The 21,227-nt window shown below is 45.4% G+C and overlaps 1 protein-coding gene across 1 annotated transcript; it reads left to right on the top strand.

The window, feature by feature from the left end:
• Positions 1-8,184: 8,184 nt before the first annotated feature.
• On the top strand, positions 8,185-20,970 carry LOC308334549 (terminal nucleotidyltransferase 5A-like; the record flags this gene model as incomplete). Its single annotated transcript, XM_080791347.1, has 4 exons — positions 8,185-8,706; positions 13,231-13,665; positions 14,572-14,856; positions 16,523-20,970. The coding sequence occupies 4 exons, from the start codon at positions 8,185-8,187 to the stop codon at positions 16,661-16,663; spliced, it is 1,383 nt and encodes a 460-aa protein (XP_080647473.1). The 3' UTR covers positions 16,664-20,970.
• Between the last annotated feature and the right edge of the window lie 257 nt (positions 20,971-21,227).

Consider the following 21,227-nt stretch of genomic DNA (forward strand, 5'->3'; position numbering starts at 1 on the left):
GTTCCATGAGGGACCAAAGATTTGAGTTGAAAACGTGAATGCTTTTTGTTTTTAGAAATATACATATACAAAGATTTGCTCACACTTTCACAAAAAATAAAAAAATAAACGTGGTTAAAATCTAAAATGACAGATGATTTCTCGGCCGTAACGGTTTAAGTGCAGCATGGCGAAGGACTGAATGCGGCGTCGCTCATTTTGAAGCTGTTGTTGTTGTGTGGCGCGCGGGCAGAACCAAACGGGAATGCGTGGCGTTTTATAAATCACTGTCTGTCAGGGCCACCATGGTGTTATGACTCGAGTGTGGTGTGACCCAAAAGCACAGCAAGGAGAGGCAAAGCATGAGTAAAGCCCACCCGGGCGGGTTTATATTCACAAACACGGGGGGTGAAAGGAGTGCAGGGGTCCGTAGGCTGCTCCACAGAGCTCGGCTCCCGGAAACACTGGAGGGGAGAAGAGAAGGTCGAGTCAACGGCAGGTTCACAGAGTAAAGGGAATAGCACAGTATAACGGCGTGACGTTTGACTGTCCAACACTAAAACACTGAGAGCCTAAATCTATAGCTGTCTAACATTACCAACCGTAGACTGGGGGAAGAACTGGCGCCGAGCTGCAGACAGGCCTGGTTCTTGTAGGCTCATCAGGTGATTGCAGACGACCTCCAGGTGCGGAGATAGTAACATAGGGAGAGAGGTGCTGTGGAGTGCTCTGGAGTCCTCTGGTGGCGCTGAAGTGCCCAGAACACCCACAGCACATGGATGTAGAGGTGATGGAGAGCGAACCGTAACACATGGAACACCTACTGTATATGGGAACATGTACAGTATAGGCCGCAGAGGGCTCTGAGGGTTAACAATATCATTTTAAACCCGACCTGAGGACGATTCTACAAATGCCTTCTAAAGCAGTTTTCTGTCGTTCCCAAACATTTTCGAAAGTATTATGTAATAGGCCTATAGAAGACAGAGACACGATATAAGTGCATTTACTTTAGTACGATGTTGTGTTATTTGTACTTAATTGAGCATTTCCAAATTTCCAATACTTTTACTTCTATTATATACTCCACTACGTTTTAGGAAGCAAATATTGTACTTTAACTTCACTTCACTACATTTTATTTGAAAACTTAATTTACTATGCACTTTGCGGATTTGGATTATTATTAAAAAACCACTTCAGAACCACTTCGATTCTTGAAATTCAAATACATTTCTCGATGCACTTATACTATATCGTTATACTCCTAATGTGCACACGTTCGCACGTGCACGCACACGAGCTGAAACCACACATAGGTGAAAGGTCAAATGGTGCTCAACTCTTTCAATGAAATAAAAGTTCTTGAGATGTGGCATCATTATTATCTCTCGTCTAATGTATAGCAAGCGCAAATTCAATAAGGAAGATCTCTGTCGTCAACTTGTCATCCACAGCTTGAGAGATGAGCCCGCCAATCTGCAGTCAGCCAATCAGGCGATTGGACTCGGCCTTTTAAATGTCGCTATACCTCTGATACTTGCTGTCAGTCTCTCTTCAGCATGCAACGAGCAATAGTTAGGGAAGGTTATACCCAAATTGTGTCTTTTATTCATTCAAACTTTTCGTTTGCAACACCTTTAAAAAAAAAAAAAATTACCCAGGGAAGTAGCTGAGCACAGGTGCTCATTTTCAGCAACGCCCTGCACATAGAAACACACACACACACACGCACACACACGCACATTAAAACCTGGGAGCTGACCAATACAACCACAGTCTTATACTGTTGGCCACTATAAGCAGATCCAGGGGGAGCAGTTGGGGGGGGGTTCAGTGCCTTATTGCTCAAGGGCACTTCAGCGGTGTTGGGTGAGTGATGACCAATCACTTCACCCAACCCGATTTTTCCTGCCCCGTCCGGGGAATCGAACCGGCAACCTTTCGGCAACAAGTGCGCTCCTCTAACCCTTAGGCCACCGCTGTCCCATGTACACAAGCATGTGCACACGCACACACGGCACTCACGCACGCACGCACACACACACACACACGTGCGCACAGAGCGCTCTGTGTGCGCGCGCACAGAGCGCCTTCAGGTGTGGCAGTGCAGCATGCAGCTTATGGAGAAGGAAGGGCGCGTCAGTGAATCCCATTAGAGTCCATGGAGGAGCCGTTTAGTGGGGCCGGGGCTTATACGCAGCGCTGAGCGCGCTCCACGGGTCATCAGGCTGAGGCTGGGGGGGGAGCCAAGTGGATCATCAGAGCCTCAGCCCATGATGGCCTAAAGAAAGGTCTGATATCTCGAATGATCACATCGGATATCCCTTTGGCTTTAGTGGTGGTTAAGATCTTTGGCTTTTTTCCACGCGGGGGATCGGGGGGGGTTTGACTCCCGGTTGTTAGTACACCACCACACTAACTGACTGTCCTGAGGGCACTCTCTGTGCTGTCGTCCAGAGCATCCCTATTTGTATTTTGCTTTTGAAAGATAATTATGTACCTCAATTTCACTAAGAGCAGATGAGCGTGCGTGTGCGTACGCGTGTACGTGCGTGTGTGTGTGTGTGTGTGTGTGTGTGTATGCGTGTGTGTGTGTGTGTGTGTGTGTGTGTGTGTGTTTTTTAACCCAAAAAACATCGCTTCCAGCACCCAGGAGTTGACTGGTTTACAGTCCAGCTTGTATAGGGGTCTGCTATTTTTGAAAAATCGAAGAACGACTGACATAGAAACATATAGCTTTTTCAGTAGACTCTCAGGATGTATAGAAGACATTTTTAGAATCTGATCTCAGGTCAGAACACATCACTTCCAGCACCCATGAGCGGTCAGGATTTGACTGCATGCATGCGCATTGAGTTTCCTGCTCTGGCTGCAGGCTCTCTGGCTCGTGGCCAATTTCCAGCGAGCCGTTTCGACGGCGGCGCATGGAAGTCTAAATGAGGCCATTGCGTTCCAGCCTGCAGAAGAGTCTCTTCATCTCTTTTACTATGACAGTATAGAGCGTCGCAGTCCCGCCCCCCTTTCATGACGACGCCAGGCCCAGGAAATGAATCCCAATGCATTTTTTTCCTCATAGACATTTCATAAAGTATTTATTTAATGACCTTATAAGCGCCGTGCGAAGCCAACTCGAGTCGTGACAAATCATGACAACAAACACAATATTTTGGACCAAACAAATAATTACAAAGAAGAAAAACAACAACAAAAATTGTTGTAACCTGCCGTTTTTTTTCCTACTTTCTAATTCTTTGTTTGGCCCAAAACATTGTGTTTATTGTCATGATTTGTCACGACAAGAGTTGGCTTTGTCCGCGGCGTAAAGACGTCTTCAAATAAATACTTTCTGAAAAGTCCATGAGGAAAATGAACGGGGATTTATTTTCCGGGGCGGGACTGCGACGCTCTATAGTCTCGCGTATAGCTAGACAGCAATTCCACAATGCTATAGATAGAGTCTGGAACTACTGTATACACGTCCCGAAATCTGAGTAATCTGTTTTGTCATTTCCATTCACAGTAATATTATTAAAAAGAAAATATCTCTTTAGAGCTTATTTTATTATTTACCATTTCACCAAATATATGCTTAGATGATTTCTATTCATATGAGGATAAATCTGCGCGGCTGCAAAGACGAAACGTTTTTTAAGCATTATGTTATACTTTAGCTTTTGAAAAATAGCAGATCTACAAGCTGCATATATAGGTCTACCTGCTACGATAGGTCTGCAGCTATTTCTGAAAGATCTGTCAGGATTTAGAAGACATTTGTAGAATCGTTTCCCAGGTCAAAATAGTACTTAAGTGCAGTACTCGTACATGTACAGTGGTGTTCCACCATTACACCACTGACTATAACACACACACACACACACACACACACACACACACACACACACACACACACACACACACACACACACACACACACAGGCCAGCAGTGAGGGCACAGTATATGTAAACATGCACATTTGCATGGATCCCACGTGCACAAGTGCTGGAGTGCAATGCACAAACTCACACACACACACACACACACGCATGCGTGCGTGCCCGTTCCCTGGACGATCTTTGGATTCACAGTTCGACAAGCAAATGTGTTTGGCTTCCCTGCATGCAGCAGACCTGGGTTTGATATATATACGCAGTATACGCACACAGACACACATGCACCTGCGCACACGCACGCACCCACGCACCCAACCACAAATGCGCACGCGCTTGTGCCAACACTCACAGCTCAATTCATGCTATCTAAGCACAGAAGCGCACTTGCATACATGCACTTGAATGTTGCACTCGCAAACTCACAAGAAGGTACACACACACACACACACACACACACACACACACACACACACACACACACACACACAATCCCCGGGCCAATCCGGTGCTGTCGTCAGCCAGCGTCATCGTCCCAGGGGTCATGGGTTAAGTATAGCATCTTTGGAGCACTAAAGCCTGACATTGAGCCAATTGCTGGTGGGGAAAGTGACGAGCCTGTCAGACGTGCAGCTGTGTGGCCTGTGTCCACCTATATAAGCCACGCTGGCCTTTTTAACCACGTCTACCAACGACCGTGTCGTGGGCTTGCAGATCTGCCGTCTTCCTTTCTTTTCCTTTTTGCTATTTCTGCAGCGGCCACATTGGAAAGACACATGGGCCTGATCTTTCTTCCTTGGCTTCACAGGTGTTAGGTTCCAAAATGGCAGATATACAAGCTCACAATGTGGGCGCTAAGCCACATTAAAAAAAAGCAAAAGCTATAAGGGCACCCATGACAAAATGTGTCCGCGAGTCCGCGACCCACAAATAGGTTGTTGTTAGCCTCCAGATATATACGCGGCTGCAGTTTGTCACAGAGAGGAGAATGAGGGACAAACTATTAAACTCCACCCTGGAGAACTCTATATGGTCAAGCTGCAGAATATATAGAAGGGTAGCATCTCGCTGGTATAGCATGTGGTTCTGTGTGGGCTTAGTTTGTGTGTGATGTTGTCCGTCTGTGTGTGTGTCGTTGCACTGTCTCGTCTATGTTTTAGTTTTTCATCGCGTGCATGCTGCTGTATATATAAGGCCTCAATTTGCCTTCAGGGATTCATCTCATCTCATGCACAGCAATGGTGGATGAACACAGCCCGGTGTGACATGCAGGGCATGGTCACATCAGGAACGTGGGCCACTATTATACCGTCACGCGACAAGGCCAGGGAGAGAAGGACGAGGCTGACACTGCGGGCACTGTGGCCCCTTTTCCTTGGTTCCGTTCTGGATTCTTTTTTTGGTTCCAGTTTCCGACAAACCGTGACGTTTCGGGTTCATGAACCAATTTCATTTTCAGTGGAAACACTCTGAGCGAATGTTTTCTCTGGAGAGGGAAGTCTGGAACACTCTGGTGGAGCTGTTTTTAAACAACCATAACTTGCTCAAACGGTTTGGTTAAACGATGATACTACATTATAATGGACTTTCATTATAAAATAGTAACTTTAAGCAGATAAGCATCCTGAATCATACTAGCCATGTTGATAATGTTTGTAGTAAACCCGAAGGGATGTATTTGTAGAGCCACATCCATTGTATCAATTTGTCGAAGAACAATGTATACAGGCCTATTGGATTTAAGTATCGATATAGCCTATACTGCAGGATTATAAGGTATTGTGAGATTACGCAGGCTCTAAAAAAAATCACACCCGTGTGAAGTGAGGGGCGCTCTTATCATCATATACATCATCATGCTGTACATCATCTCATTCTGGCCAGTCACAATTTGCGTTCACAATTGTGACTCGCCTTTTGTCTTCAATGATTGTGTTTACTCACTTTTGTCTCCAATGTTTGCGTTGCAGACTTTGGTTCCGAAATTGTTTCAGCCCTTCAGACCCAAAAGATTAAAGGGCCATGCAACCCCAGACTTCAGGTTATATCTCTGGATACATGCATGCATGTGCGCACGCGCGTGTGTGTGTGTGTGTGTGTGTGTGTGTGTGTGTGTGTGTGTGTGTGTGTGTGTGTGTGTGTGTGTGTGCGTGTGCGTGTGCGTGTGTGTGTGTGCGCGCGGCTGTGCGCATGTGCACGCGTGCCCATTTACAGGGTAATCTGCAGTAAGCTGGTTTAGGGCCTGGTCTGCAGTGACGCAGAATGATCCACCTGAGAGGAGAGCAGCTCTGTGTGGCTCAATAAATAGATTCACCATGACGACCATGCTGTCTGTGGCCTATAGCCTACATACACACACACACACACACACGCACGCACGCACGCACGCAGGCAGGCAGGCAGACAGGCAGGCAGGCAGGCAGGCAGGCAGGCAGGCAGGCAGGCAGGCAGGCAGACAGACAGACAGACAGACAGACAGACAGACAGACAGACAGACAGACAGACAGACAGACAGACAGACAGAGATACTGTAGATCAGACCAACCGCAAAGAACAACTGTAGGTATACTACGTAGGTAGGTTGGCAAGAGATAGATAGATAGATAGATAGATAGATAGATAGATAGATAGATAGATAGATAGATCTTGAAAGAAAGGAATAGCTCATTATTTAGGCCTTGTGAAAATATTAGAGGTAAAAGACACGGCACCACCTCTAGGTGGCGTCATTTAAATGCACATTTCCCATCTTTTACTATGTAATGCCTACAGTATACAGTGAATGAAGATGCAACGTGCATGACGTCATGCACTGATGAATTGTTTTTTGGATACAAGAGTATATCTAATCGTCGATCATGCTCTTGGTTCTCCTCAACATTTTCAGGCCACGACCCCAATATAAAGCTTGCAGATTAATATTGTCTGCAAGCTCACAGATGCAAGTTGCAAGCTTTAATTACTGCAAGCTTAGATGTCTCACAGTCACAGGAGCACAATTTTCGCCCTTCTTATATTATTTCTGACAATTTGGCCAATGTTTGACCAGTTTGTATCATTGTTTTGATGCAGTAATGGTCCTTTATTTGTTTTGTTAATAGGTAGGCTCTTAAAAATAATGTGTGGACCCCCTGGGGGGAGGGGGGGGGGGTACCGACCCACATCATGTTGAAATAGAAAACCACTGCTCTAGGTGTGAAAGGCATGATGGTAAAACTGGAATGTGATGTATGTATAAATTGTAGGCAGGCTAGAGTGGCTAAACCGTATAATGTCATTGGTCGGATGCGCTGTCAATCACAGAGTCCGACGCCACGCCCCCCACCGTTAGTGGAAGGGGAAAGGTGTTGTGTTCAGATCGTCTCTCTCCAGGCAGCTGTGTTACTGTGAAGTGACTGGGGGGGACATTTGTGAAGCGAAGCGGTGCAGTTTACGCAGCACCGTTCTGTGCTGGAAAAACGGGGCAAAATGTAAGCGTACGGCCGGCAGACATACACCACTTTACATGGCCACTGGAAGTATAGGTGTGTGTGTGTGTGTGTGTGTGTGTGTGTGTGTGTGTGTGTGTGTGTGTGTGAGTGAGTGAGTGAGTGTGTGTCGAGTGTGTCTGGCTGTCTGTGCAAGGCAAGCAGCAGAACAGAAGGAGCAGGAATTATGATGAGTGGAGTTTGTTGTAATGCGAGGAAGGAAGAAGAGATACGCACCTCCGCCACCACCACCACCTCCTCCTCCTCCGTGCGTAAAAGTGAACGACAGAAGAAAGCAGAGCAGCCGTTCGTTGCGCGCACTGGGATGACAGGATCACAAAAGCCGCCGTTTGTAATGGACGGAGAACGGGCGGACAAAGTGGAGGAGGACTTGTTCCTATAACCCTGTCTGTGTGTGTAAGTGTAACCGATGGCGTCTTCCTCTGCGACCAGACGTTTGGCAATCACGAGCGGAACAGAGCGCCGAGACAGACTGACTTGAGCGATCATTCAGTTCAAACTTACTGTCTGGGCTGTACAGACTTTACACAGCGAAGCCCCCCCCCCCCCCAAAACAAACATGACTTGCTTGCGGAGGTGCTTGCGTTGTTTGTGACCCGGGCGGCATCTTCTCCAGAATATATCCATGATATTATTCTGGTAAAAAAAAAACAACAACAAGAGAGACTTTTACGCAGCAGAGATATAGCCTACGATGCCACGGTCAACCGATATGCCGCTGCAAAAAAACGGACAGCTTATTTCACAGCAGCGGAGCAGAAGCCGGACTTGAAAAAAAGAAGCAGTTTCGTCTCGAATTATATCTTTATTTTTATTTTTTTAAATAATGGACAAGCAGGCGGACGGCTGTCCGGTGGTGGTGGAGGAGGAGGTGGAGGAGGTATTGGTGGTGGAGGAGGTGGAGGTGGTGGTGGAGGAGGAGAAGGAGGAGAAGGAGGATGGTGGTGGTGGCGGTGGTGGTGGGGAAGCCGTGGTGGACAACCTCGCCGTGCTGCACTGGGAGCAGGTCCAGCGGCTCGACGCCATCCTGGCCGGCTCCATCCCCATCCACGGCCGCTGGAACTTCCCCACGCTCGAGGTGAGGCCCCGCGACATCGTCAAGGCCGTGCGCTCCCGCATGGAGGAGCGCCGCATCCACGTGCGCGAGGTGCGCCTCAACGGCTCGGCGGCCAGCCACGTCCTGCACGAGGACAGCGGCCTGGGCTGGAAGGACCTGGACCTCATCTTCTGCGCCGAGCTCCGCGGAGAGGCCGAGTTCAGGGCGGTGAAGGACATCGTGCTCGACTCCCTGCTGGACTTCCTCCCCGAGGGGGTGAACAAGGAGAAGATCACGCCGCTTACTTTGAAGGTATGAAACAAAAACAAAAGAAGTCGTGTTGTTGCCATTTCCCTGGTTGATTGAATAGCCTACTTTATTTTACAGTTTGCAGGGGGGAAAAAGGGCAGTACAAAGTAGGCTACATACTAATATTTCTTTATAGGCTACAACCAAGAGGATTTATTATAACTCAAGGTGGCACTATTGTGGGATTTGTGGCTTGTTTAAATTGGGGTCCTTAAGTTATTATTCAATTCACCTGCACATTCAATGACTATACAAATAATAATATACAGTAACGTTTGTCAAACGGAACAGCATATCCCTCCCTGGCTGTACCTAGACCTAGACTATGTTATGTCATGAAATACATGCGGTTCTTTGGCTACTATAGTTCCCCATTTACGCAAGGCAGGTTAATGTTGCACATTTCAACAACCAGGCAGTTCAAAAGTGCTTTGCATTGAAAACATTATTAAGCATTCGTGCATTAGGACACCTCGAGCACAACTTAGTGTTGGGTCAGCTACATATGTAGCTTAACTTGCCCAACACTGGTTTTAATTATTTATTTGATGGGTTTTTTTTCCCCCAGTAAAGAATTGAGGCTCGAATACCTGCACGTAGGCCTATCTAGGTAGGCTAGCAGTAGTGGAGTAAGCAATAGTCCATTCATTGATAGGCCTATAGCTATGATTCAGCTACATGTAGCTTATAACTTGCCCACGTTAATGTAATAAGTTAATTGATATAGACCTATTTTATGATTCATTGCTAACAGTGTTGGGGCAAGTTAGTGTAGCTGACACAACACTGCAAAACGGTGAATCATAGCTAATAAACAGGCCTATCAATTTGCTTGATTAGACCTATTGCTGGTACTCCACTGTGCAGGTATTCAAGCCTCAATTCTTACTGGGAAAAAAAACAGTGACGGGCTTATTTACCTTCAGTAGAACCAATTTAACAGTAGTGTACAATTACAAAGCAACGTACAGACATACACTCATGTCCAATATCAGCATGGCCTCCGCGGCCCATGACACAGTGAGTGAATATCTAGAGCCGCAGGCAGCAGATAGTAAAAAGGAACTGCTTTCTCTAATACAAAGAGGATTCCATCTAATCCAATTCCAGTCGGATGCACATTAATCGGGGCCTCATTTACCCCTGGCTTATTGCCAAGGCTGTTTGGCCCATGCATGCACCAGCAGCAGAGACATAGCCACCACCCCACGCCATTTAAAACGAGATATAAACATGACACGACGATGATAATATAATGGCCGAAACAAAAATTGGTAGAGTTTATCCGCAACGTTGTGTTATAAGCCCCAAACCACACATGGGTCGCCAAAAGACTTGCCAGTTGCCATGCAACTCGGCGCTTGGCGACCCATTGCTGTGGTTTGGGTCCATTGAATTGAACCAGTCGAATCACTTGGTTTCGACTTGGGTCCGCGTCGTGCAACAGGACATATCACGCCGCTGGGACGGACGCTAAAACCGTCTCGACCCTTTGGTGTGGCTTGTTCACTGTCCGAATGTTGTTGCTCTACTGTCATTGCGACACCTGCTTTTCCTTTATTGACAGGGTGCCGTGTCATTATAGTCAGAAGGTTCATTGTTCCGAAATTACTATCCCTATCTCGACTCTAACCCTAACCTAAACCTAACCGCAAGCACGGGAGCAAACCTAAACCTATAACCGCAAGCACGGGAGCAGTGCATGTTCGGACTAACGGGACTTCGGATCTCTATGGGCAGTTTCCATTGACAGACAGTGCAGTCTTTCTTTTAAACCTGACATTACAGTATATAGGTCCATAGGTTGTCAACATGGAGGGGTCGGGACATGATTTTGTGGGGTTTCTACTGTACATGACAGTGAAGTACGAATATGTGTCGTACTTAGCAGTAAATAATCCATAATACAAGAAAGAGGCAAACAATGTGAAAATAGCCGATGTACAACCTCACAGTGCCTTGTGTGTTGCGAGATGTGAGCTTGTAGATGTGATATTCAATATTTGTCTGTGGAACCCAGTCAAACTAAACGCAATGCCTCAACTCCTACAATTCCACATGCTTGTCAGGTTAGGGCATTTCGCTTCCTTGTTCAAATATGAGTCCTTTGCATGGCCACGGTCCAAAAAAGGTTGAGAAGATCCACTGCCATGGCCCAGAGACTAAATACATTTTCCTTTTTTTTTGGACAAGCATCAAAAACAAAAGGAGGCATTGGAAACTGTGGACGGACGGGCGTGGTGTGTGAATGCAAGATGTAGCCTGTGAATAAATTGAACAAAATGTTAATATTATTTATTTATTGCTTGAGGACATATACAGTCAAATAGAAAACTCTTTATTCAACTCCATCCCGTAAGTTTATGAGGTCATTGCCACTGTTTGGCAACAAACCTGTGGCAATGACTATTATGGTTCTGTGTGTGTGTGTATGCCTGCAGCTCTTTGCTAATATTTCGAAACTGTATGCAGGTGTTCTTTTTTGATAAACCATGGCATTTATGTGCCAAGACTTTGATGGATTGTTGTTATGCGTGCATTTGATGATAGGCTACTATAATCTAGTAAAACAGAAAATCCATAGACTCTCTAGGGTTTCAAATGAAAAAGACAAGCGCCATGCACGTCACAAACACAGGGCTCCACTATATGACAGATTCACAGAGGGCTTGCCTGGGTGCGGCCATTACTGAGGTGTACCATTAAGTGCAGCAGCACTGATGGCCTACGGAGCACCGGCTCCATGGATTACACACCTCAGCAATGGCCGCGCCCAGGGCACCCCTCTGTGAATTCGTCTAGATGACAGATGCTTTATTTGCTGTGGCGTTTCGACTCCATGGGTTTCACCACTTAACCCGTTTTGTTTAAATTACCACAAAATCGTTTAACTTCAAACCTAAACCGTTTCAACATTTGGCCTACGATGACAGGGATGCCAGAGCGACACTGACATTGGTTGTACTTTCTGTACAGCCACATGAACCCATAATAATGATGTGTATTACAACAAGAGTTGTTGTAATACATGTTGTAATACACCAGTTACAGTTAACTGTATGACTTATGTAGCTTTGTTTTAAAGGGGCGGCACTGTATCCTAGCACTTGAGTCATACTCCTGGTCAAATATTACTCAACTAATAAGTGAAAGTTGTGTAATCAAATTTGAACTTGAGTTAAAGTACATCCCTATATTGAAATAGCGGCTAATGGGTGGGCGGACCACTGCCCCGTCACCGTGACTCAGACATAACCATTATGCAAACCGTGTGACTCAAAACTATATAATATTTAGATCTGGTTGTCCCTCCCGAGACACAGATTTAATTTATAATGCATTTTTGTTTGTTTGTGTTCCTGGGAATGTAGTGGTGTGAACTTAAGTACAATATTTGTCTCAAGTCATTAACATTAAAGTAAAATACAGATCTTCATGAAATGAACTGAAAGCAGTGGTTCTCAAACTTTTGGGGCTTCACTGAATACCCCATTTTCCTGACGTCAAAGGGCCAGTAATATCAAAGCTTTTATGTCAAATCTACAAGCTTGTAGATGTGCTATTTTTTTGAAAAGTGTGTCGCAAATCTTTGAATATACATTCAGAGCGAACGCTTTTAAGTCAAAACATATTTTCAGACATAATACAGATAATTCTGGGGGTCCTTGACATGAAAAAGGTTGAGCACCACTGACATAGAAACACAAGGTTTTTCTCAGAAAACCGTTAAAGATGGAGTGCCACGATTTTTTCCCACCCTAAAACAATGATCATCAGGTATTATTACAATATAAGGGGGAAGAACCTTTTCCAAAAAGTGTACAGTATTTGTTAAAATCATGCTTTTATGTGGACACGCCCACCAGTTCATTAAGTATGCCTGGTTTGCCTGGTGGGTGGTGATCCACCTGAACTGAAGCCGCACCCACAGCTGTAGTTGTATGATAAAGTGGGAGGGGTTAGGGGAGGGGCTGATAGTGTGGTGTCACTATATTACTGTTTATTTAATTGGCCCGTTTGACTGTCAAGGGTTCAGCCTCCGGGAAGAAACCCTAAACACAAAGTTAATACACCATTGCACGTAAAAACAACTCCAGGGTGTCTAATGAAGTACTGTCACCTCATAGACACATGGAAAAATACAAAAATTGTGGCACTCCATCTTTAACCCATTCTTTTGGTGTTAGCACTATGTTATGCTTTAGCTATTTAAAAATAGCAGATCTACAAGCTCATAGCGCGCCACCGAGTGGCCGCGCTACGAGCTTGTAGGTCTGCTATTTTAGAAAAATCGAAGAACGACTGACATTTTTTAGAATCTGATCTCCGCCAGAATGGGTTAATCAGACCAGTGTGTGTGTCCAGTGGAAACCTCGTTTGAATCTGATCTCAGGTCAGAATGGGTTAAAGATTTAGAAGCTCATTTCTTCAGAATGGGCCCGAGGTCTATGCATTGTGGTTAAAATGTGTAAACGGTGACTACTATAGCCCCTCTAATCCCAACATGCTTGTCGTCATGGGTAACAGGAGGCGTACGTCCAGAAGATGGTGAAGGTGTGCAACGACTCGGACCGCTGGAGCCTCATCTCGCTCTCCAACAACCGCGGCAAGAACGTGGAGCTCAAGTTCGTGGACTCGCTGCGGCGGCAGTTCGAGTTCAGCGTGGACTCCTTCCAGATCCGCCTGGACTCCCTGCTGCTCTTCTACGAGTGCTCCGAGCACCCCATGGCCGCCACCTTCCACCCCACCATCCTGGGCGAGAGCGTCTACGGCGACTTCCCCGCCGCCCTCGACCACCTGCGCCGGCGCCTCATCTGCACGCGCAACCCCGAGGAGATCCGCGGCGGCGGCCTGCTCAAGTACTGCCACCTGCTGGTGCGGGGCTTCCGCGCCGTCTCCGACGGCGAGATGAAGCTGCTGCAGCGCTACATGTGCTCGCGCTTCTTCATAGACTTCCCCGAGGTTGGTTGTTTGTTTTTATTTATTTATTTTTTTTTCGAGGGGCTATATTGCTCGGCTTTGTCTGTTTTGTGTGTGTGTGTGCCCCATAGCGATGATTTGGATTGGCTGAGCAGTGCACCCCCATAGCGATGATTTGATTGGCTGAGCAAAGTACGTATTGAGGATAAAAAGTGAGGACGCCACAAGTAATTGGCCGGAATGTGATGATGATGATAGCGACCCTCACTTCACATGAGTGTGATTTAAAAAATGTAAAACGTCTCAATTACTTAAAACACACTCGCCGCCAATGACTTCGACTGCTTTTGACATCTCCTGTTGTTTGATCGCGCTCTTCACCACCGTATGGATAGCTCTGGGTTGCCATGGGTGACCGAGTAAACGGAATTAACCGGAAGTGAACAGATTATTTTTAAATGCATTTTTCTCAGATTATTTTCCCAGATTGCGTTATTGATCAAAACAAGCTGATTTTTTTAACCCATTCTGAACGGGAACCCATTTTGGTGTCAGTATCATGTTATGCTTTAGCTATTGAAAAATAGCAGATCTACAAGCTCATAGCGCGCCACCGAGTGGCGCGCTATGAGCTTGTAGGTCTGCTATTTTTGAAAAATCGAAGAACGACTGACATTTTTTAGAATCTGATCTCAGGTCAGAATGGGTTAATCAGACCAGTGTGTGTCCAGTGGAAACCTCGTATGAATCTGATCTCAGGTCAGAATGGGTTAAAAGGGTAACTGTTGTATAATCTCAATATTACTTTCGGGGTGTGCGTTGCCGTCATTAATAGCACCTTTGCGCTGCGTACGGAACTACAATACAGAACCCCAATATTGCTTAAATAACATGCATTTCTCTCTCTCTCTCTCTCTCCCCCCTCCCTCCCTCCCTCCCTCCCCCCAGGTGGGCGAGCAGCGGCGGAAGCTGGAGTCCTACCTGCAGAACCACTTTGTGGGCCTGGAGGACCGGAAGTACGACTACCTGGCCACGCTGCACGGCGTGGTGCGCGAGAGCACCGTGTGCCTCATGGGCCACGAGCGGCGCCAGACGCTCGGCCTCATCTCGGCGCTGGCGCTGCGCGTGCTGGCCGAGCACAACGCCATCCCCAACGCCGCCGGCGTCACCTGCTTCTACCAGCCGGCGCCGTACGTCGCCGACGGCAACTTCAGCAACTACTACGTGGCGCAGGTCAGGGGTCGTCTGTTGTTGAGACGGGTCAGGGGTCGTCTGTTGTTGAGACGGGTCAGGGGTCGTCTGTTGTTGAGACGGGTCAGGGGTCGTCTGTTGTTGAGACAAAAGAGTAACTATCAGGGACAAATTGGGCCAGTGGGGCCGTGGCCCAGGGGCCCTTGGCTCTCAGGGGCCCTTCTGGGAAATTGGACCGCGCAGTACTAGGTTTGACGCCCTGAAAACGGCTCCTGGGGCCCTTCATTGGCCATTGATTTAGTTAAATTTAGGTCAAAACATGATAAAAACACGGAAAAACACAAAAATGTTGCGCGCACGCGCGCTATTGGGGGCCCTGCAAAAAATGACCGGCCCAGGGGCCCTCATGGGGGTTAATCCGTCCCTACTATAACCAGGTGCTCAATGGAGATAGCCAAAATGCGATAATGATAAAAAAAAGGTGCTCACACTACGGATCAAAAACGGGATCAAGACATAGATAAAAAAAAGAGAAGGATCCGGGCACACAAAGTAAAAAAAAGAAAAGAGGAACGCCTTTATTAAATTAAAAAGTGCAACTGCCAACATGTTTCGACCTACAATGTCTTCATCAGGGCATTCTTGCCCTGATGAAGACCTTGTAGGTCCACACTTGTAGATCCTCATTTGTAGGTCCTCATTTTTATTTTACTTTGTGTGCCCGGATCCTTCTCTTTGTATCTACGGTTGTTTGCTGCAAATTTAAGATTTTTTTGAATAGTTTTCGTTTAGTTTTGAGTCACCTGGAATGTTTCAGTGTTAGTTTAGTTTTAGTTTTAGTCGACTAAATATCATAAGATTTTAAATCTACAGGGGATTTAGTCGACTGAAATGTATTTTGCTGCGACACGTTGTGAGCTTGTATAGATCAGCTGTTTTCAGCATGGGATCTCTTGTCCACTAGTCTTTTCACAACATTTTAGTCTAGTTTGTATTTGTTGACTACATTGTCAGTATTATTTCTATTCTTAGTTTTAGTCATCATAGCTTAGTTTTTAATTTCTGTTTCCATTTAGTTTTCGTCAGTGGAAAAAGGTATAGTCGCCGGACATTTTTCGTCATGGTATTAGTCGACGAAATCAACACTGGTGTGCCGTGGCGGAAAGTTAACCCATTTGCCTCGCCCAAGTCTTAGATCCACGTCTTATAAATTAATCTGGAGCGCCCGCCATTGGCGAAGATCCACGTAGATCTTTTGGTCCTTTAATTTATAGTTGTTACGATCGATCGAGCAGTAATGCTACTTACATTAGAACTGGGTTGCTAGGTGGTGGTGGAAACGGGGAAAAAGAAAATCCTCCATTTTGATCGATACATTCTACTTTTGGTACTTTAGGTACCAATACTTTTTATACTTTCACTCAAGTAAATGTAGAATCCCGGAGTATTTCTACATTGCAGTATTGGTACGACTATTACTTAAAATATGTTGTGTCAATGATAGCCCAGAGTGCTATGTAGCCGAGATTGTAGTGGTCGAGATTGCCGTGATTGGCTGGCCTCTTAAGCCAACGGGAGACTAGCCCTATATACGGCTGCAAACGCGACAACAGAAAGGCCCACTATAAGGTACAACATGCCAGAGAGTGGAACGCAAGCTGATATATAATGACTTGAGTCCATTCTTGTTTGTGCTTTTTTTACGCAGGTGCAGCCCGTGTACCACCACCACCACCACACCATGTGCCCGCCCTCGCCGTACCACCACCACTATCGCCACCCGCCTCCTCCCTACCAGCACCACCATCACCCCCACCCCATGTACGGCACCTGGCTGCCCTGTAACTAAAAGTCCGCTCGGTGTCTTAAAGGTCAAAGGCACAAACTCGGGCGCCCTTTTCGCGTTAACCCTAAGGGATTTATTTCCCCCCCGACGTATGGAAATGGGGGGGGAAAGAAAAAGGGGGAACGACGACCTTTTTGGTTCTTTGTCCTCTTTGTCGAAGGGATGAAAGGTTGAGGTTGGAATATATATTTTTCCTTTGAAAGGAATGTGAGGAGGGATGGAGAACAAAAAAACAGGAGAGGAGATTGAATAAAGACTGCAGGGGGAAAAAATGATTCCGAGGAAGAAGTTGGATCCTCGGACGGAAGGAAGGCCGGAGGAGGCTTTACTCTGAGGAGGAGTAGGAGGAGGAGATGAAGAAGGAGGAGGAGGAGGAGGAGACTGCATGGAGGCCAGGAGGCGAGGATGGAGCGATGGGAGGCTCTGAGGTTCCCGCCGCGGTTTTTAACCAAGCTGGTCTGGTGGCGTGACCGTGGGCGTGGATCCTTGAGGATTTGAACGATTCCGGGTTCGTTATCGATAACCTCTTGTAACGGTACAACGTCACGGTGGTCCTAAACTTGGTTTTCAAGAACAACCGGTATTGTAATTGTACGACAGACGTGAAGTCCACATTATAATACTAGCTCTGGACAGTGTGGGGAAACCTAGGTTCCAGAAACGGTTCCAAATGCGTGTGTTCACACGTGGGTTCAATGCCCGACCAGGCCTTTCTGCTGGTTATATAACCAGGGTTTGGATTGTTGGATGTGTGGCTGGAGGGTCCATACCAAGACAAACACACACACACACACACACACACACACACACACACACACACACACACACCAAGGACCGTGGGACAACACTGCAGAGAAAAAGTGAGACAATCCCACATCGCAAAGATGAGGAACTTGACACTGTTTACAAGCGGAAGACCAGCTGTGATACCCACGTTGATGAATGATTAATGAAAAAAGAAGAAAAAAAACAAACAACAAAACAATGCATGCTTTATTTCTGTACAGGAATAATATTCTTTAAAAGTGCCTAGCAACAGCCTAAAGGGAAGAAAGATATATATATATTTTTTTTGTGTGACTCTTTGTTGTAGAGGACCATAGTAGAGCGCTGTTCTAGGCTCTATGCACAGCAAACAAGTTGGAATGAAATCTGGCCTCTTCCTTTATACTTCCCTCACAGGTGTTACTAATTACAGCATACTAATTAAGACCGTGTTCCAATTCTAACCGTGTACCAAGACAGTATAGGGTCAAGATGCTGGTGGATGGAAATTACGCCCGTGCGCGGCTGCAACTTGACGCGTCGCCAAAGTGTTTCCGTGTTTTTTTTGCCGACGTGTCAAGTTGCATTTCCAATCCACCAGCTGTTAAAAAAAACCCCGAAAGTGACGCCTGCTCTAGGCGACATATTGCCGCCTCTTGACGCTACTTTCTGGTTACACTGTCAGGGTACTGCATATCGTTGCATGTTGGCTCACTGGAAACACTCTGCCAACACCAGTGGGTCTCAAAGTGTGGTCCAGGGACCCTCATGGTTCCTTGAAGGGGTTCCAAAATGGCCCCTAACTCTGAGACAGATGTGTATACCCCTGTCCCGACATTTTGTTTTTGACATTGAGCTAATAAGAGTGCCTGCTTGCTCAGGGGATAAAGTTAATAATTGACCTTCAGGGAAAGTCAGATGCTTGTTGTGTCTAGGTGAGACGTGACCTTTGACACGATCTAAATGCCTCAATAGAAGAGCAGGGAGACAAAACACAACCACAATTGTATAAGTTATATTGTATTAACATACATCCCTACCTGCAGATTGGACACAATTACATTGAATCTGTTAATTAAGTACATGGTGCTGCTTTAGTATTGTTAAGACCTGTGAAGGAAAAAAAGGAGGCCCAATGTCTTCCCAATATGGCCACTGTCCATAGAGCCTATTTGGCAGTATAATGAGAGGTGATAATGAATGTATTGTTTTGGACCAGAACGTGTGTGTATAACTAAAGATAGGTCTCTTACACTGAGATGGAAGCTTTGGACCAATTGACCCCAACGTAGATTATTAGCTTCAACACTCGCTCCCTCTTCTTATCAGACAAGATAAAAAATAACAATAACAAAGAAGCACAGTCTGAGAATCATTACTTCATTTTTTTATTACAGGAAGGAGCGACACACACGTCATCTGAGAGAGAGTGACCTTGCATCACCAGACTTTCTTTCCACCTCGGAGGAAAGCCTGGTCTGTGTTACTAAATTGCCGTGTGATCCGGTCGGGAGCGGATTATATATCGTTACGTCATGTTGTAGTCCTGGTTTTGTAGTCCGAAAAGGAATGCTGCCCCCATAGGCTAGAGAGAGAGGGGGGAGAAGGGGGCAGTGGTGAGCAGTGTCGCCAGATTGTGCGAGAGAGATAAGCAAACCAGGTCTATGAAAACTAGCCCAAAACAGGCGAGGCCACCTGAGCACTTTAAAACGATATGCATTGGCTATTTGAAAATAGACGATATTGCAAGCTCACGACCCACAACAGATATTGCTTTAAAAACAAGAAAAACATTTTAATAACACAAGCCTGGAACTGGGGTCCCCCTCCCTGGCACAAAATATTAGCAACTACACTTTTAGAAACAAAACAAGTGCGCGCGTGTATCAGAGGGGTGGAGTTTGCGTTGTGCTCACAGAGCAGGACGTGACGCCCTGCTACATACTTAGTTGTGTGTCTGTGTTGCAAAACAGCTGCAATGTTTCGATGCACGACGACAGCATAACATGTAGCTCTGGCATAAAGGCCAGAATTAAGAGGATATTTTCGCCTCTGTTGGGCAGAAACCTTGTATATCTTATTACCGTTTTTGTATGTTTAAAACATGTCTTAGTGTGTGAAAGTGGTGTAATTATCTGCTCAACGGGCTCACAATATGTCGCATCTTCACATTATGGTGTGAGCTCGTCCATTTGCTAAAACTATATGTGTTATGGTTTTGGGACATGCAAGGTTTCTACTCCACAGCGATGGTGTATATATATTGTTGTACTAAAAATGCCACAAAGGCTTTTCCCAGTGGCAATATTTCAGTGGTCATATTTTGGTCAACTAGGTGTCTTAATCTTTCTTTGTCGACGGTCCAATGTTCACCTGTGAATTAAGAACTTTGAGATGAGAGAGAACGGGGGCTTCCTTTAATTGTGAAGCGGTCCGACTCTGCAGTCGCTTTGAAGTTTGTTCCCGCTAGCAGACGAAGCGCATGCCAACAAAACAATACAAACGTTTAGCCAAAGGAAAAGTGGAATACATCGCAAAGACAATCACAACAAAATAAATAAAAAATCTTCATACTGTACAATGTGACGATAAGAAGTCAAATTGCTTTGTTGTTTTTGCTCATCTTCAGAAAGTGCTGGAACAAAACTCTTAACGGCCCCGCGAGTACAAATGTATACAAGGGCCTCGACTGCGCGTCCTCTTCATCGCGAGATCTCTTATTTTTCTATCAATCTCTATTTTTGTACATCTTTGTGGTTGTTTGGCTTAAAAAAAAAAGAAAAGAAGATTTAAAAAAAAACAACGTGTGTCACAATCACAGCCTGGGAGTTTTCCAAGAGTATTGTTTTGTGATGTGACGAGCTTGATGTTTGCATAATAATTCTCAGTGCAAGAAGGAGCAGTGCTGGCAGACAATGGTGTCTTAGAGCAGTGGTTCCCAAACCCTTTTAGCGCTCACGACCAAACAAAAGAAAAACGAAATTACACGTTTGCCCGGGACCCACACTTTTCACTACTTCTTAATCCATTTAGGTCTGACGTCGAAATAAAAAAAAAAGACTTCTGAAAAAATATAATATTCAAAGATTTGTGCCGCATTTTCACGATTTTTCAAAAATAGCAGACCTACAAGCGCGCTATGAGCTTGTAGTTCTGCTATTCTTTCAATAGCTAAAGTATAACATCATGCTTATAGTTAAAACACCAAAAGGGCTTCCCGTTCAGAATGGGTTAAACATTCATTTTCTAATTCATGGGATTTATTCGATTGCTACTGTGGAATTACTGAAAAGATTTTTTTTTTAAGGTTTTGAAATAATAATGTGGATTATAAAACAAAACGTGGGAAACGCAACAATAAAGAGACCCATAAAAAAAATGGGTCCCAAGTCCCGTCCCACTGTTTGGAAACCAGTGTCTTATGTATATGGTGCTCTCTGTTTTGCTCCGAAGAGATGTCATTGTTGGACTTGGGAATGTTGTAGTGATTTTCGAAAGTTAACGTGATTAAGATGACTTGTTGATTAAAAAAATGTATACATATATCCAAAAAACTCAATCTTGAAGCTCCTTCGATTCACAATCACATGTTACATGTTATGCACCCAATGAGACGATTCTACAAATGCTTTCTAAATCAGTATCACACTTTTTCAGATTGTTCTAAAATGTAGCATACTGTATACAAGATACAAGCTCGCCGTTGTCACGTGTAGGACCCAAATGCAGGACAGCCAGAAATGTAGTGTTCTCAAAACCATGAATTGGTGTTTTAATACAGAAGACATGGTGAACATGAACA

The sequence above is a fragment of the Protomyctophum bolini genome, assembly GCF_963924005.1.
Source record: "Protomyctophum bolini genome assembly, chromosome: 19".
NCBI lineage: Eukaryota > Metazoa > Chordata > Actinopteri > Myctophiformes > Myctophidae > Protomyctophum > Protomyctophum bolini.